The sequence below is a fragment of the Capra hircus genome, chromosome 20 (assembly GCF_001704415.2).
Source record: "Capra hircus breed San Clemente chromosome 20, ASM170441v1, whole genome shotgun sequence".
Lineage (NCBI taxonomy): Eukaryota > Metazoa > Chordata > Mammalia > Artiodactyla > Bovidae > Capra > Capra hircus.
The window spans coordinates 48893259-48908873 of record NC_030827.1 but is presented as its reverse complement, the minus strand read 5'-3'; the positions used below and the strand labels follow the sequence as shown (position 1 = coordinate 48908873).

Sequence of the window (15615 nt, the reverse complement as noted above, 5' to 3'; positions counted from 1 at the left end):
AATGTGAAGTAGTAAAAAAATCTAATTAATTTCATTGTTCATGTCATCTAGGTAATACAAACTCTTTAGACAAATTACAATGAGAGTACACATATAAAGACTCCAGATTACATTTATAGTGTTCTAAGTGTACTTATATTTGGAGTCAGAATTTTACACAACTATTCTCCAAATACATGTGACAAACATTTGTGTTTTCATAGTTTTCTACTGAAGTTCAATGGTATTTTCTTGGATTTTTGAGGGAAGTGTCTATTTATTATATTGTAGAAATTTACTAACCCATAGGAGGTGAAAAATGCATTAATCTTTTTTCTGACTCATTTTTTATTCATAAAATTAAGTATGTACTCTTAGGAAATCAAAGATGACTTCAGTTAATTGACCACAATATTCTAAGAATTTCTTGATAACTATTTTTTATATTTTTTTAATGCCACCATAAACATTGTAAATGAACTCACCTACAACTGACATTTCAGGAACACTCGCTGTATAAATTTCCTCTGGGAATGTTGGCTCATTGTCATTGATATCATGGATTTTGATCACAAACTCAGACTCTGGTTCTACTGGCCTCAAAGTTCTTCTGTTAATAGCTTGTGCACGTAGAGTATAAAAGGCCTTTTCTTCCCTATCAATTCTTCTTGTGGCATGAATGTCACCTGTTTTTTCATCAATAATAAAAAGAGTACCAGCTCCATCTCCAGATAAAATATATTTGAGGGATCCATCTCCTTTATCTTGGTCTGAATGAAGCTAGGGGAAATAAAAATGAGCATATCCATGATAATGTCTAAAGGTACATAATGCAGAAAGAATTCAAAGAAGGTCTCTCAAGCCCCGTCTTTGAATAATGGGGTCAGTTATCTTAGTTCTTGAAATGAGAGCTGAATAAGTATGATCACACTCATCTATATACTTTAAACAATAGGACTAGCCATTTCCATATCAGTGTGATTTTTATTCTAAATGGAAAAAAGTAATAAAATAGACCAAACACAGCTCCTTTCTTTGCTTAGCTTGGTAAATAACCATTTCTGTACGCAAATAACTCCTGACAAAGACATAAGTCATCAGTCTTGATATGCTGATGTAAACACTGCTGCTCTCATCTCTTGCTGTGAATGGAAAATCCTTTTACTCTCATATTACACACATTTATCTCCTGTAAACTTATTATTAATTACTGCATTTCTGTAGGGGAATTCACAGTATCTTAAGGATTGAAGGACAGACAAAGTTGCATGACACAGCTCCTACATTAGAAAACTTACCCATCGTTCTTTGATTCATACAAAAAACAGCAGCTGCCCCAAGAAATATTTGTAGAGTTCAGAGCAAGAGTATGAATAGATATCTATATAATACATTCTATATATTTGAAAGATATAAATCAAGCTAATAAACACTTAAATAATATATGCTCTATCTAGCTTCCTACATTGTCAAATCTATCTTCTTAACAAGTGTAAACAAGTTTTATGCAGAAACAATGCAATACAGAGCAACAACACTAATCTTCTAGAATCTAGTCATCACATGCATTTATGTGGCTTCAGCCCTGTACACATCCCATTCCAGTCCTAATACTGTCCAGGAGCCCATGTATCATTTGGCAATTGTCCTGGAAAAGGCATGGCACCCCACTCCAGTACTCTTGCCTAGAAAATCCCATGGACGGAGGAGCCTGGTAGGCTGCAGTCCATGGGGTCGCGGAGAGTCGGACACGACTGAGCCACTTCCCTTTCACTTTTCACTTTCATGCCTTGGAGAAGGAAATGGCAACCCACTCCAGTGTTTTCGCCTGAAGAATCCCAGAGACGGCGGAGCCTGGTAGGCTGCCATCTATGGGGTCGCACAGAGTTGGACACAACTGAAGCGACAGCAGCCCAACAATTGCCCTGTAGTATCCATGGAGGATTGATTCCAGGATCTCAGTGGATGCTAAACTCTGAAGTTTCTTGAATCCTGACATAAAATGGTGCAGTGAAGTCCTGTGTGTGTGTGTATCAGTCACTCAGTCATGTCCATTTCTTTGTGACCCCATGGACTGTAGCTCATCATGCTTCTCTGTCCATGGAGTTCTCCAGGCAAGAATACTGCAGTGGGTTGCCATGCCCTCCTCTAGGGGATCTTCCTGACTCAGGGATTGAACCTGGGTCACTTTCATTGAAAGCAGATCCTTTACCATTTGAGCCACCAGGGAAGCCCTCAGCCCTCAGTATCTATAGGTTGAGCATCCGTGGGTTCTACCACCCGTGGATTGTGCACCATTTTTACCACCTGAGATTGGCTGAATCTCCATGTTGATTCAGATGGTAAAGAATCTGCCTTGAATGCCAGAGACCTGGATTCCACCCCTGGATTGGGAAGGTCCCCAGGAGAAGGGAATGGCTACCCACTCCAGTAGTCTTGCCTGGAGAATTCTGTGGACAGAGTAATCTGCTAGGATACAGTCCACGAGGCCGTAAAAAGTCAGAAACGATTGACACTTTCACTTTTCACAGACACTGAGCTCACAGTTGTGTAGGGGTGACTGTATATTGTTTTTAACAAATTCACACTAGACCGGCCTCAAGATTAAAGCTTGATAATAATGGGTAAATCTGGCCTTTGGTAGCCTGACCTGGAGAAGGGACTCTTCAGGATCTAGAAGCAATTTAAGGATGTTTGGGCAGGGAATAATGAGTCCGAAGTACTTCGAGCATGGTCTGGAAGTGGATGTGCCAGTTTCAGATATGAAAACTCCCTTGCTTGTCACAGAATTCTTCCCCTGAAGGTAGAGACTTAGCCATAAGATAAACAGAGCATGGCTCTGTAAAACACAAGGATTGTAAGTTTTTCTCTAACTGTATCACCCAACCAATAAACATTTTTTTAATGCTATGATCATGGTTTGATTATTTATAGTAAGAGATTATCATTTAAATTTTTTATTTTGCTTTTTATCTGGTAAGAAATAGAAAAACAATGTGTAGATTTTTGAAGTTTTGGTAAAACATGTATTATTACTTAGACATCATCATGTCCATGTTGTCTTTTTAAAAATTGAAGTATAGTTTTGGACTTCCCTGATAGCCTAGTTGGTAAAGAATCTACCTGCAATGCAGGAAACCCCAGTTCAATTCCTGGGTTGGGAAGATCTGTTGGAAGAGGGATAGGCTACCCACTCCAGTATTCTTGGGCTTCTCTTGTGGCTCAGCTAGTAAAAAATTCGTCTGCAATGTGGGAGACCCAGGTTGAATCCCTGAGTTGAGAAAATCCCCTGGAGAAAAGACAGGCTACCCACTCCAGTATTCTGGCCTGGAGAATTCTATTGACTGTATAGTCCATGGGGTCGCAAAGAGTCAGACACCCTGAGTGACTTTCCCTTTCACTTTCAAAGTTGATTTACAATATAGTTTAGTTTCAGGTATACATCAAATTAATTTGGTTATACATTCTTGTTTATTGTTTTCTATTATAGGTTATTATGATATTGAATATAGTTTCCTGTATTAGACAGTAAGTCATTGTGGTTTTACTTTATGTATAGTAGTATGTATCTATTAATCCCATATATCCTATTTATTCCTCTTCCTCCTTCCTCTTTGGTTACAATAAGTTTTTTTTTTTTTTTTTCTATGTCTGTGAGTCTGTTTCTGCTTTGTAAATAAGTTTATTGGTTACATATTTTTTTACACTCATATAAAATGTAGTCATTAATAAGAATAGGCATACTTACCTGTAGCCCAGAGAAATAAAAATTGGAGACAATATCCTTCAATTATGCAAAATATTATAGAATTAGATATTTACCTAAATAGGTTTGATTTTTTTGCTCTTTACTTAAACCAGCAAAAATTTTTATCTAATTACCTGTAGAAATATTGCACTGATTATATTCTCTTTAAAGTAGAATATTTTCCCTTATTTGAAAGTTCATTTTGCTTTACAGGAGCTTATGTCAATGAATTTGCCTGTGAAAGTATTTTTAAGTGGACATCAAAATTGTTTAAATTAAACAAATATTTAATTCCTCCCCCCCAATATATTGCATTACTGGTTACTGCTTGGTCTATAAAAGCATTTTATTTTTCAGTTAATTATTTGTAGTAATCATCATTTAGCCATTAAATTTGGATCAAACTTCATTTTCCTGATTTCTGGATAAAAAACCTCATTATTACAGATAATAACAGAAAAAAAGAAAATCTCAAATGGATAGGTACTTTGGAGAAGAAGATCTAGAAGTCAGGTAACAAATACATTTTTACTGCATTTTTAGCTATTCATAAACAACAAAGTAATCTTGAAAAATAAGAAATATCTGTGTTTAACAAAACAGCTCTCAGAAGTAACATATGACTGTGTTGTCCAGGGGAAGAAAAGTCATGAGATTGAGGCATTTTAGTAATTGAAAATGCACATAGTCACTGGAAAACTTTCCAATTATATGAATGTGCAATACAGCTTCAATTTTCCAAATGACAGATATAAGCATTGCATATTTCTTGTTCTGTGTGGGAAACAAATAGTGCAAGAAAAGATTATTGATATTATCAATCATCTCATCAGATAACTTTGTGATGTCTTTTAGACATTTACAGTGTTTACTGTCTATTCATTCAACAGTTTTAATTGAGAAATATTTAGTTACTCTCATAAGAGTCAAGTCTTTCTAAAAGGAAATTAGCAGTTTCATCCTAATGCTATGGGGGATTCAAATACAGTAATAGAAATTCACAGGAGAGTCCCTAAACTTTTCCTTATGGGAAAGAGCGGAGTTCCTTAAATATATATCACACAAGTCTTGTGGTAAAGAAGGAGTAGAGGTTTAATCCTGGGGATTTTTTAAACCTGCATTTTACAAATTTTATATCTTATAAAGAACACTGGATGAATATAGAATGTAGATTCAGAGTGGAGACGGAAATAAGGCAAGATGGGAATCATTAAGACCAGTTCTGCTCTTCTAATCAGTTAGGCATACAAAAAAGAAGTTGCTAGTATGGTGAGATTTTAATTTTTAGAAAGTTCAGTTTTGGAATATGAATCACAGCAGGATTCTTACCTTCACTTATACTACAGAGAGTGAAAATTAAATCTTGTAATTGGACCACATACTGGGGGAGTTTCCATTGGATTAGAAAATTGAACATGATAGCTGGGAATCAGAGATGTCAGTTGGAAGCTGGACTGCTGGTTTCGTGATTCAGAAATGAAAAGACTTCTTCCCTCTCAAACGTAAGAGAAACAAATTAGATCTATGGATTTATGTGTTCGTTTTAAGAAACCAGACATAATATATTTTTCTTGAACTCTAAGAACTTGCATAAAAGTAAAGAAAAAAATGTTTTTTTCACAGAGGGAAACAATAGAAAAGTGATACTAGAATAAAAGGACAAAATGACCATATTTGAGGGCTTTGCATTAGTCTATGTTTATTGAAATATTATTCAAATAGACATATGTGAGAATTGGAAAAGTAAAGAGATAAAACAGATACATACTATAAGGCAGAAAGATGCATTTCTACATGTCCTGAGACTTGGCAAGTTGCTTTTTACTCTAGATAAACCTGATGGGAGATGAGAGTTAACTAGTAAAGGGTATGACGATGATGTTGATTTTCTAAAAATTACAGAAAAAGACCAATGGACAAAGTTCTTTAATTATAGTCCTCTGCTTAAACTATTTTTTAGGCTTCTATTTTTTAAGCTCTATTTTTTAAGCTTCTCTTTATTACTGTAGTTATTTCTTTTTTGCATTCTCTTCTCCTTTTACCCTGCTATTGTTTATCTCCCTCATTTCTTGTGTGTGTGATAGAAATTTTATTTTACATTCAATTCACTTATTATAATAAGCAAAGATCAGAGAAGATTTAATCTTTTATAATTGTAGTTTTTCTTATTACTCTTACATTTTTTGGTTTAGATATTAGTTATCAGTACTTGGATTTATTAAACATTTAATTTAACAAAATCAGTTGTTTGTGTTATTGAGAAGAAAGATTATGGAAAAAGTGCCAAAGAACTTATAGCATCTACCCTGAAATAAATTTTATATTTATTTGACCTTGAGCTATTTTATTATGTGAGATATTAAGGTTTCTTTAAACATAGAAAAAAATGTCAGATTTTTGAAGCTTTAGTTCTTCAGTAACACCTGTTCTCCAGTGTGAAACATTTGCGCCACAAATCTTTAAGAAGAATTTTATGTTAATACTGACCTTTTCTTTCCTTGAGGAAAGCCTATTAAAAATTCACAACCTGCTGTGTTACTTGTAAATTCACAAGTAGATAAAGGACATGGCAAGATACATGACAATTAATGAAAATAGAACAACTAATACTCTGCTGCACATTTATAAGTTATTTTCCTATTATTTAACTTTCTAAATTTGGATGGGGTTATTATAACTCATTTGCTTTTATTGATTAGTTTAATAATTAAAACTAAACAATCCATTGAATTTAAATAAATATTTTAGCAACAAATTATTTAATTAAAGGCTAGTAATTTTAAATGTGGAACATTTCTGATAATTTTAAAATATTTCATGTAAAGCTTCATGTTCTTTTCAAGATACTTCTCTAAAACAAACTTTGTATGCTAAAAAGGGTCTTGTGGCTTACATAGATTAAGACCACCTTTACCATTAAGAGGAAGAAACTGAGATCCATTCAATTTTTGTCACATAGGAGTTAATTTAAGATTACACTTCAGGATGAGTTCTTTGTTGGTGGAAATTTTACTTCTTAATATCAGTCATTTTTATTTTTCAGTTTTTCACATAAATTTGGAAATATAAAAGCAGTCAAAGTATTGGTCTATGAAGTACAAGGAATTTAATTTGTCACCAAAAGGACAACTAATAAAAAAAAATTTATCTTGTATTTTCCTCCCTGGCTAGAAGAAAAATGACCAAGTTTTAAAATGTACAAAATTGTATCTATCAATCTGCCAGTAAAAGTCTGAGGAATTTATATTGTTAGGTGGGATTCTTCCTCATTCAGAATATTGATAGATTTTTGGATATTGGTTATCACTGGTATTTGGTTTGAGAAACTTAGAATTATACTTGTGGAATTATATTATGATTATAATTATAATGGTTAGACTATTAATAGTTATCGAAGTGGCTTCTCAGGTGGCACAGTGGTAAAGAATCTGCCTGCCAGGAGATGCAAGAGATGAAGGTTAGATACCTGGGTTGGGTCCCTGGGGAAGGAAATGACAGCCCACTCCAGTACTCTTGCATGGGAAATCCCATGGACAGAGAAACCTAGAAGGCTACAATTATGGGGTTGCAAATAGTTTGACATGACTGAGCGTACACAGATGGACTAGTTACTGAAGGACACATTTTGATAAATGAATCAAAAGGACTATAAGAAGCACTATCTGAATTTAACAATTTATCATTTGTATGTGTTCATTAACTTCAAAATATCAAAAACTGTTGAATAGATTTTCTAATATACAGTGATAATTTTATGCCTGCTGTTCTTTCAAACAGCCAATATATTCTATATTTGTTTTTTAAAAAATTCAGCATGTGGCAAATATGCTATGCTATTCTGGTACCATCATCATTAGCATTTTGCTCTAATTGCTCTAGTGACTAACATAATAAAACATTTGATATTATAATATCAAATGGAAGTTAAGGCACTGAATCAAGTAACTTTAAATTTGCATCCAATTAAAAAAGATAGTGAAGATGGTCTCACATCAGAATGCAGCTGAAAGCATACTACTGTAAATAGAATCTGGCCAGAAATAAATAAGTAGTGTTGAAAGTAGGGGAAAAAAGGGTGAGAGGGGTTGCAAATCTTGAGTGTGCAAAGTTTACAGAGTAAAATTGAACATTATTTTTCTATTTATGAATCCCAATGAAACAATTTTTCCTCCAAAAAAATAGAAATAGGGATGAGAAATAAAGCTTATCAATGCAATGGATTGCAAAACCAAATATGATAGTTTAAAAATACCCCATACAGATGACTCAGATAAATAAACAATTTTCTGAACAATTTCTCTCTGGGACCAGAAGCAAGAATAGAGGATTAAGTGATTGATAGACAATGTTGTCTAAATAATTTAGGATCCAGAAAAAACTTAAGTGGTTGTCACCCGAATTTGACAGAGTCTCTAGAGAGCTCCTTTAAGTATACAAACTCCAGGAGGTGCCCACATTTAAAAACCAGAGATTCCTCTTCCATTTTGTCTTTTGAGAGTTCAGCCTACTGAAAGTTGGCTTTGTGCTTTTGGGCCACCTTAACTGGTGAGCTCAGTTTAGGATTATCTTGCATTTTGGGGGTCTTTCTTAGAAGTTGCTGGGAATTACTCAAGACCCTGCAGCAGGTCGGATTTCTTAGCAGAGAGTGCTATTAAATTCTAGAAGACATCTCCTGCAAGGAATGCTGCCAATTCACAGTCACACGGTGTCTCAACTCATACATTTCTTTCCCAATACTGTGAAGATACCAATATTTCATTGAAGGCATTTATTTAAGTTTTCTATAAGCATACTTTTCTAGGGCATTATCTGCTTCACAATCTTAAAGAGTATGCATAACGCACAGTAGACATGTTCTTTCCTAATTATGTATTAGTTTTCCTCTCCAAAGAGAGTTATTGGGGAAATATTTCAGAGAAAGTTTATATTCTTTCAGAAGCCTGGCATCGAATGTCTTACAGTTTTGAAAATCACTAAATTATGCAAAGTATTTCCTTGTGGTGTGAAAATGACATTGAACATTTCTCACCATATTTTTCTCCACAACTTGAAGTCTTCTTAAGCATTTTAGATTTGTAATAAAGGAATATATGTAAATAATGTCTAACCAAGTGGGGCTAGTGGTAAAGAATCCTACCAGTGCAGGAGACACAAGAGATGCGGGTTGGATCCCTGGGTCAAGAAGATCCACTGGAGTAGGAAATGGCAACTCACTCCAGAATTCTTAAGTTGAAAATTTCATGGGCAGAGGAGCCTGGAGGGTTACAGTCCATGGGGCCATGAAGAGTCAGACTGAGCACACACAGTGAGCACAAATACATGTCTAAAAAGATTAAGTATGTGCAAAATACTTAAAACCAAGAGATCCATTTTTGATTAATAAGGTCTACAGAAATCAGAGAAGAAATAATGAAGAGTGATCATCTCTTCTTAATGAGTGACACAGGCAGCTGACAATCTTTCCTTCCTCCTCTTAATCAAGAAAGATACAATGATATGAAGGGAAGGAGAGGGCTAGAGATACGTATTCACAGAAGGAGTTTATTTAAATAATTATTTCTTGAATTGGATTGAACTAAACTAAATTAAAGAGACTAATGAGAACTCTCCGTGTGCCATTTTAGGACTTACAAGTTTTGGAGACTTTGCAACAGAGGCAGTATTTGAAGATGTTGGATTTGTAAGGCTTGTAAAGCTGCTTTTATCTTGAAAATTATAGAGTGATAAGCATATAATTGGATGCCCAAAGGAGAAGGACCAGGCAACTGCCTGCTGTCTCTATGGGCTATGGGTAAGGAGGGGAAAATGAAAAGGGGTTTGGATCTTTATAGTCATTGCATTTTTTAAAGTACTGACTAAAATGACTGAAATAGAAATCCGAAAAAGGGCTATGAATGCTATCGTAATCCCCCTCCCTCACAAATTCGTTTGTTCATGTCTGTGTGTGTGTGTGTGTGTGTGTGTGTGTGTGTACATAAAATACAAAAGCCATGTGATGTGCAGAATCAGAGGTTATGAATATGGCCCTAGACCACTAAATTAAAACCTTAAATTCTAGGTATTGAAGTAAGGAAAAGATGGAAAGAACAGATGAAAAATGGAGATTGAGAAAAGAATAAAAAAAAAAAGCTATCTAAACCAAAAATACAATATCTGACCTTCATAAATCTATAGAGTTTTTACAGCAGATTGGGTTAGTAAAACATATGATTCATGTTTGGGAAGGTAAAAAGAGATTGTCACCTTAGAGTTAGGTATATAGATAATGCAAACCTGAGATGAAGAAAGAAAAAATCATGAGAAAAAATTAGGATCATTGGATGCTTGTGAAATAAACTCAAAATGTGCAACACACATGAAATTGGATATCTAGGAAAAAAGAAAGGAGAATGAAATGAAATTATATTTGAAAGAAAAAATGGGTAAGAATTTCTAAAAACTGGTGAAAGATACCAAGAAGCAGATTCAGTAAGATCTGAGAAACTCTGAACAGTAAATAAAAGTAAAGTGTTAGTTGCTAAGTCATGTCTGAATCTTTGTGATCCCATGTCTATAGCTGCCAGACTCCTCTTCTGTAGAATTCTCCAGGCAAGAATACTAGAGTGGGTTGCCATTCCCTTCTCCAGGGGATCTTTCCAACCCAGGGACTGAACCTGGGTCTCCTGCATTGCAGGCAGATGCTTTACTGACTGAGCCACCAGAAGCTCAAATAAAAGTAAAACAACAAATAATTCCATTATAGTCACATTTTTGCAATTTGATAACATAAAGAAAACTAAAAGTTTTCAGGAGCAAGAAAGATACATTAACTTCAAAGCAGCAAGTATTAGTCTAATTGCCTGTTTCCGAAAAGATATGATGGAAGGCAAAACATGATGGAACAACATCTTCCCAAAAATAACGAGCTACCTAAAATTCTACACTGTGCAGAAACAGGCTTCTTAAAGAAAGGTAAAATAAATGTGTTTTTGGACAAAAACTAAGGGTATTTACCCCAATAGGTTTCAGTTAAAGAAATGTTAAACTGAAGTTTCTACAGAAGAAAACAACATCAAATAAAACTTGTGAAGGGAATGACAACATCAGAACTGCAATTATGCGGTAAATATAAATGACTACTGAGCATACAAAACAATAATACTATCTTTGGATACTGGAATAAAGTATATGATGGTAACGTAATAGAAATGAAGAAGAGGGAATAAAAATTCAAAGAATTCTAAGTTTAAACTGGTTTGTGAAAATACATTGAAATGTGCAGTATTGATATGCATGTTTTCATATGATTATTATTTCTCAGTTCAAAGTTAGCATAATTTATCTTGATATTTTCCTACCTTCCTTCTGACTCCACCACCTTCACCCACCCAAAACACTTGGCTTTTAAGTCTGGCTATAACTCCCAAAGGAAATGGATGCCATTATAATGGAATATAAAGAAAAACACAGAGAATAATAAAGCAAAAAGTGAGCACCAGGGTTTCATAAATGTCAATATTTTGCAAATTTATGTTGGATTCTTTTTGCTTTAAGAAAGAAAATAAAATTAAAATAAACTGTAATTCATCAGTTGAAGCCTTCTCTGTTCTTTCATTCCTTTCCTCACACCTTCATACATATAATTATCTTGAAGTTTATGAGCATCCTTTCCTTCCATATTTTATATTTTTGCAAAGTGAGTAATAGTACTTGTCCCAAACTGAATGTTTAATCTCCACCTTTCCCACTAATCAACTCTTCTCATTTTAGTAAATGGCATAATTATCTAGCCAGGTTTTCAAACTAAAATCCTAGAGACCATTGATTTATTTCCCCCAATTCTACCCATTTATTCCATAAGCAAATCTTTTTGGACTGCAAATATATCTCCAACTGCTTCTCACAGCCCCCCACACTGCCATTCCAATACAAGTCACTATAACCTGTCACTAAATTGTCCACCTAGCCTCCACAGCTCTAGCTCCATCTTTCTGTGGTTACTCTCCATCCACTAATGAGAGGCATCATTTAAAAATACAAGTTAGTACATGCCCTAACTCTACTCAAAATCCACCCATGGTTTCTCATCACGCTTGAAACTGAAAGTGAAAATGAAGTTGCTCAGTCATGTCCGACTCTTTGCGACCCCATGGACTGTACCCCACCAGGCTCGTCTGTCCATGGTATTTTCCAGGCAAGAATACTGGAGTGGGTTGCCATTTCCTTCTCCAAGGGATCTTCCCAACCCAGGGATTGAACCCAGGTCTCTGGGATTGCAGGCAGATGTTTTTTGTTGTTGTTGTTTTGTTTTGTTTTTAATAAAACATTTATTTTATTTATTAAAGTATAAAATTATATGGGGCCTCTCTGGTGACTCAGATGATTAAGAATCTGCCAGCAACGCAGGAGAACAGAGTTCGATCCCTGGGTACAGAAAATCTCCTGGATAAAGGAATGGCTACCAACCCCAGTGTTCTTGCCTGGAGAATTCCATGGACAGAAAACTTCAATATGGTAGCAGGTTATTATACACATCCATCTTTATATTGCAATATGAGAGGAGCATATAATACTTTAAGAACAATATTTTCATACAAAATAAAGATAAAATAAGAATCAATAATTAATCTCCTTGTCTCCACTCTCTGCCTCATACATTAACTCTATGTGGATATTTGATTTTTCAAATCTTCCTATAGTAGCTAATTTTCCTTTAGTTAGGGGGAAAAGTAACTTTCTTTCTGCATCAAGTTGAATCACTACTTATAATGTAGAAGATGATTCAGCCCTTCCATACCAGTTCCTTTATCAGCATTAATTTCCTTTCAACAGGATAGAAGCAATTGTAGAGCCATTATTCTGAGTATTCTTGATCTGAGCCACCAGGGAAGGCTTAGAACACAGTCTAAACACCTTACCATCGTTCACAACATTCATCGTGACGTAGTCTTGTCCTGTCATGCTGGCCTCAACTCTTTCCATTTTTCTCTTTAACTACTTGAAATCACATTGACTTTCCTGTTTCTTGAACATGCTGAGTTTATTCCATCTCCTGTTTTAACACTTGCTATTCCTTTGAATGAGACATACTTTCTCACTTAATTTTCATGGGTGATTTCATGTGTCTCTTTTGTGCTTTCATACCTTTTTTATCCCTTTGTTCCTCTTGCTCTGTCATTTTCTTCTCAATTTGTAACAAATTGTTTATATACCAGAATATTAATAGCTTCTTGGTTATATAATTGCAAGTTTCTTCTTTTAGTCTGGGAAGTTTCTTTTAACACCAGCAGTAGTTCCTTTTGTCTTAGAGAGTACTTAATTTCAACATACTTAAATTTATCAATAATTTATTTTATAGTTATTCCTTTTTGCATCTTATTCAAGAAATATTTCCTAACAAAAACTCATACTTATGTTTTCATGTAATCTCTGCTTTTAATATTTTTAAAGCTTTTAATTTGACATGTACCTCACTTTTACCATCTGGATATTATGTTGCGTGTGTGTTCGTGTGGAGTTAGGAATAGATCTAATTTTTTTTCTAAGGATTTACAATACATATTTATTAAACCACTGATTTTAATTCCAATTCATCAAAAATTTTTCTCTGTGCTTAGTCACTTAGTTGTGTCTGACACTTTGTGACCCCATGGACTATGGCCCTCCAGGCTTCTCTATTCATGGGATTCCCCAGGCAAGAATACTGGAGTAGGTTGCCATTCCCTTCTCCAGAAGATCTTCCCAACCCAGGGATTGAACCTGGGTCTCCTGCATTGCAGGTATATTCTTTACCATCTTAGCCACCAGGGAAGCCCTTCTGTATAAGCACAGGTATGCTTTATCTTTTTTGTTTTTTAATTTTAACCATTATGTAAACAGCCAAGGCCACACTCATGCTGCTGCTGATGGTGACTACCTCTCAGCTGAAGACCATCATACAGCAGGGTCCCAGCTCACCTCCTCCAGTTACCTGACGCTACAGACTTGCATGGGCTAGGTGCTCATCTTCCTCCTCAAGTACAACCTTAACAACACAACCCCTCAAGCATGCCAAGCTGGACTTTCTCAGCAATCTGGCCACCAGTCTGATCTTCAGCATCATCCTAGTCAACTTTCCTTCATGGCCTTTGGCATCCAGAAGCCAGTGATGTACATGGTGCCCCTGAATAATTCTGGACTGCAGACATCCAGCCTGAGGAGCTGCCTTGCCCCTGAGGCCCACTTCCTCCGACTCTCTTCAAACTGCCAGAACCAGGCAGATCCCTACTGGACTACCTCCCAGGATGAGACACACATGGATGCCCACGTCAGGCAGCACAGGCCCGCTCCACACCTTGGCTGTTCCTCCTAGACTGTGAGGCAGTGAGGCCCAGGGGCAGGACTGGAGAGCCCCCAGGAAGGGTTGTAGCCACCCATAGACATGCCAGCGGCCCAAGGATGGGTCTAGAGGTCACAGCTTGCCGGTGTCTCAGGACATTTCTAGGAGGACAAGAAACAAAACTTTCTATATAACCAAGGGTATGTTTTTTATCCCTCTATTTTGTTCCATCTGGCACCAATATAATATTATTACTATTAATTGAATATTCACTCAATTTCTGAAGGTTTCCAAATGACTGCTGATATCAGTTCAAATAAGAACCCTTCCTTATCTGTCTTTAAAAAAATTGTCTTGGAGGTTCTTGGTCCTTAACCATATGTAGTTTTACATCAGCAGGTTACTTTCTTTTAAAAAGCAGAACAAATAATAAAGAACCAAAATCTTGCTAAAAAATTTATTGGTATTTCAGTGAATTTACAGATTAAATTGAAGAAAGTATCACTTTTTTTTCACCTTTTTTAAATATTTATTTCAATTTTTTTGTAAATTTTATTTTTACTTTATTAACATGAACTCTTCCTAGTCTCAAAAACTGTATGCATCTCCAAAGCCTTAGCTTAATCTTAGAAATACCTGGTGAGATTTTAAAAAAGCCCAAATGCCTATAACATAACCTAAGTCAATTAAATAAAATTTTCTGGGACCTTCCTATGGGTCCTGAAGGTAATGCAGCGTACTTCAACTTCTTTAGATGCCTGGGGGCCTATAATTAGCATCCTAATCTCTGATTGCTGATGTTTTAAGTGTTTTAACACCTTAAGGAAACTATAAGTGCATATTCACAGTGGTTTCATGTTGACATATTGCATACTTTGGAAACATTTAGGTATTTTATAATGACATATTCTATGCAGAAACTCTGAAGCATAAATTCTATCAAACATCTGAATAAATCATTCCTCATCTAGTATGTAAGAGAACTCCTTACCCCCACCATAACAAACCAGGAAAAATGGATCCACCTCAGCCTCAGTGGTATAGAATCTACCCGGCAGTGAAGGAGATGCAAAGGATATGGGTTTGATCCCTGGGTGGGTAAGGTCCCCTGGAATAGGAAATGGCAACCCATTCCAGTATTCTTGCCTGGAAAATTCCACGGACAGAGGAACCTGGTGAGCTACAGTCCATGGGGTCGCAAAGAGTCGGACACAACTGAGTGACTGAGCGTGCACCCATGCAGCCCCTCAGAATTTTCCCAGCTTCTCAAATATGCTGAGTAGGGGTGAATTATACTCAGCTTTTGGAGCTTAAATTATGTCTGCTGTTTATTAAAAACAATCAGCTTAAAATAATATGCCAAGGAGGCATATTTTGGGGTGGTGTATTTTGTTCCTATTCAGTTCCTTTCTAAAACTCAACTTTCATTTCCTTTAAATAAAATATATGTGACACTGACCTTCAAATGTATATATTTAATTCAATCCTCTCCTCTCAACTTCAGCTCTAAATATGCATCTGTCTTCAATGGGATGTCTCATTGACATTTCACATTTAACAGATCCAAAATTACATTCTTGCTTCCCTTCTG

General features: G+C 35.5%; 1 protein-coding gene across 1 annotated transcript in view; it reads right to left on the bottom strand.

Moving 5' to 3' along the window:
- Positions 1 to 15615, bottom strand: part of LOC102187435 (cadherin-10) — a 185320-nt gene that overhangs the window by 53427 nt on the left and 116278 nt on the right. Inside the window, 1 exon segment of the mRNA XM_005694845.3 lies at positions 465 to 759. Within this exon segment, the coding sequence (XP_005694902.2) occupies positions 465 to 759 (295 nt within the window).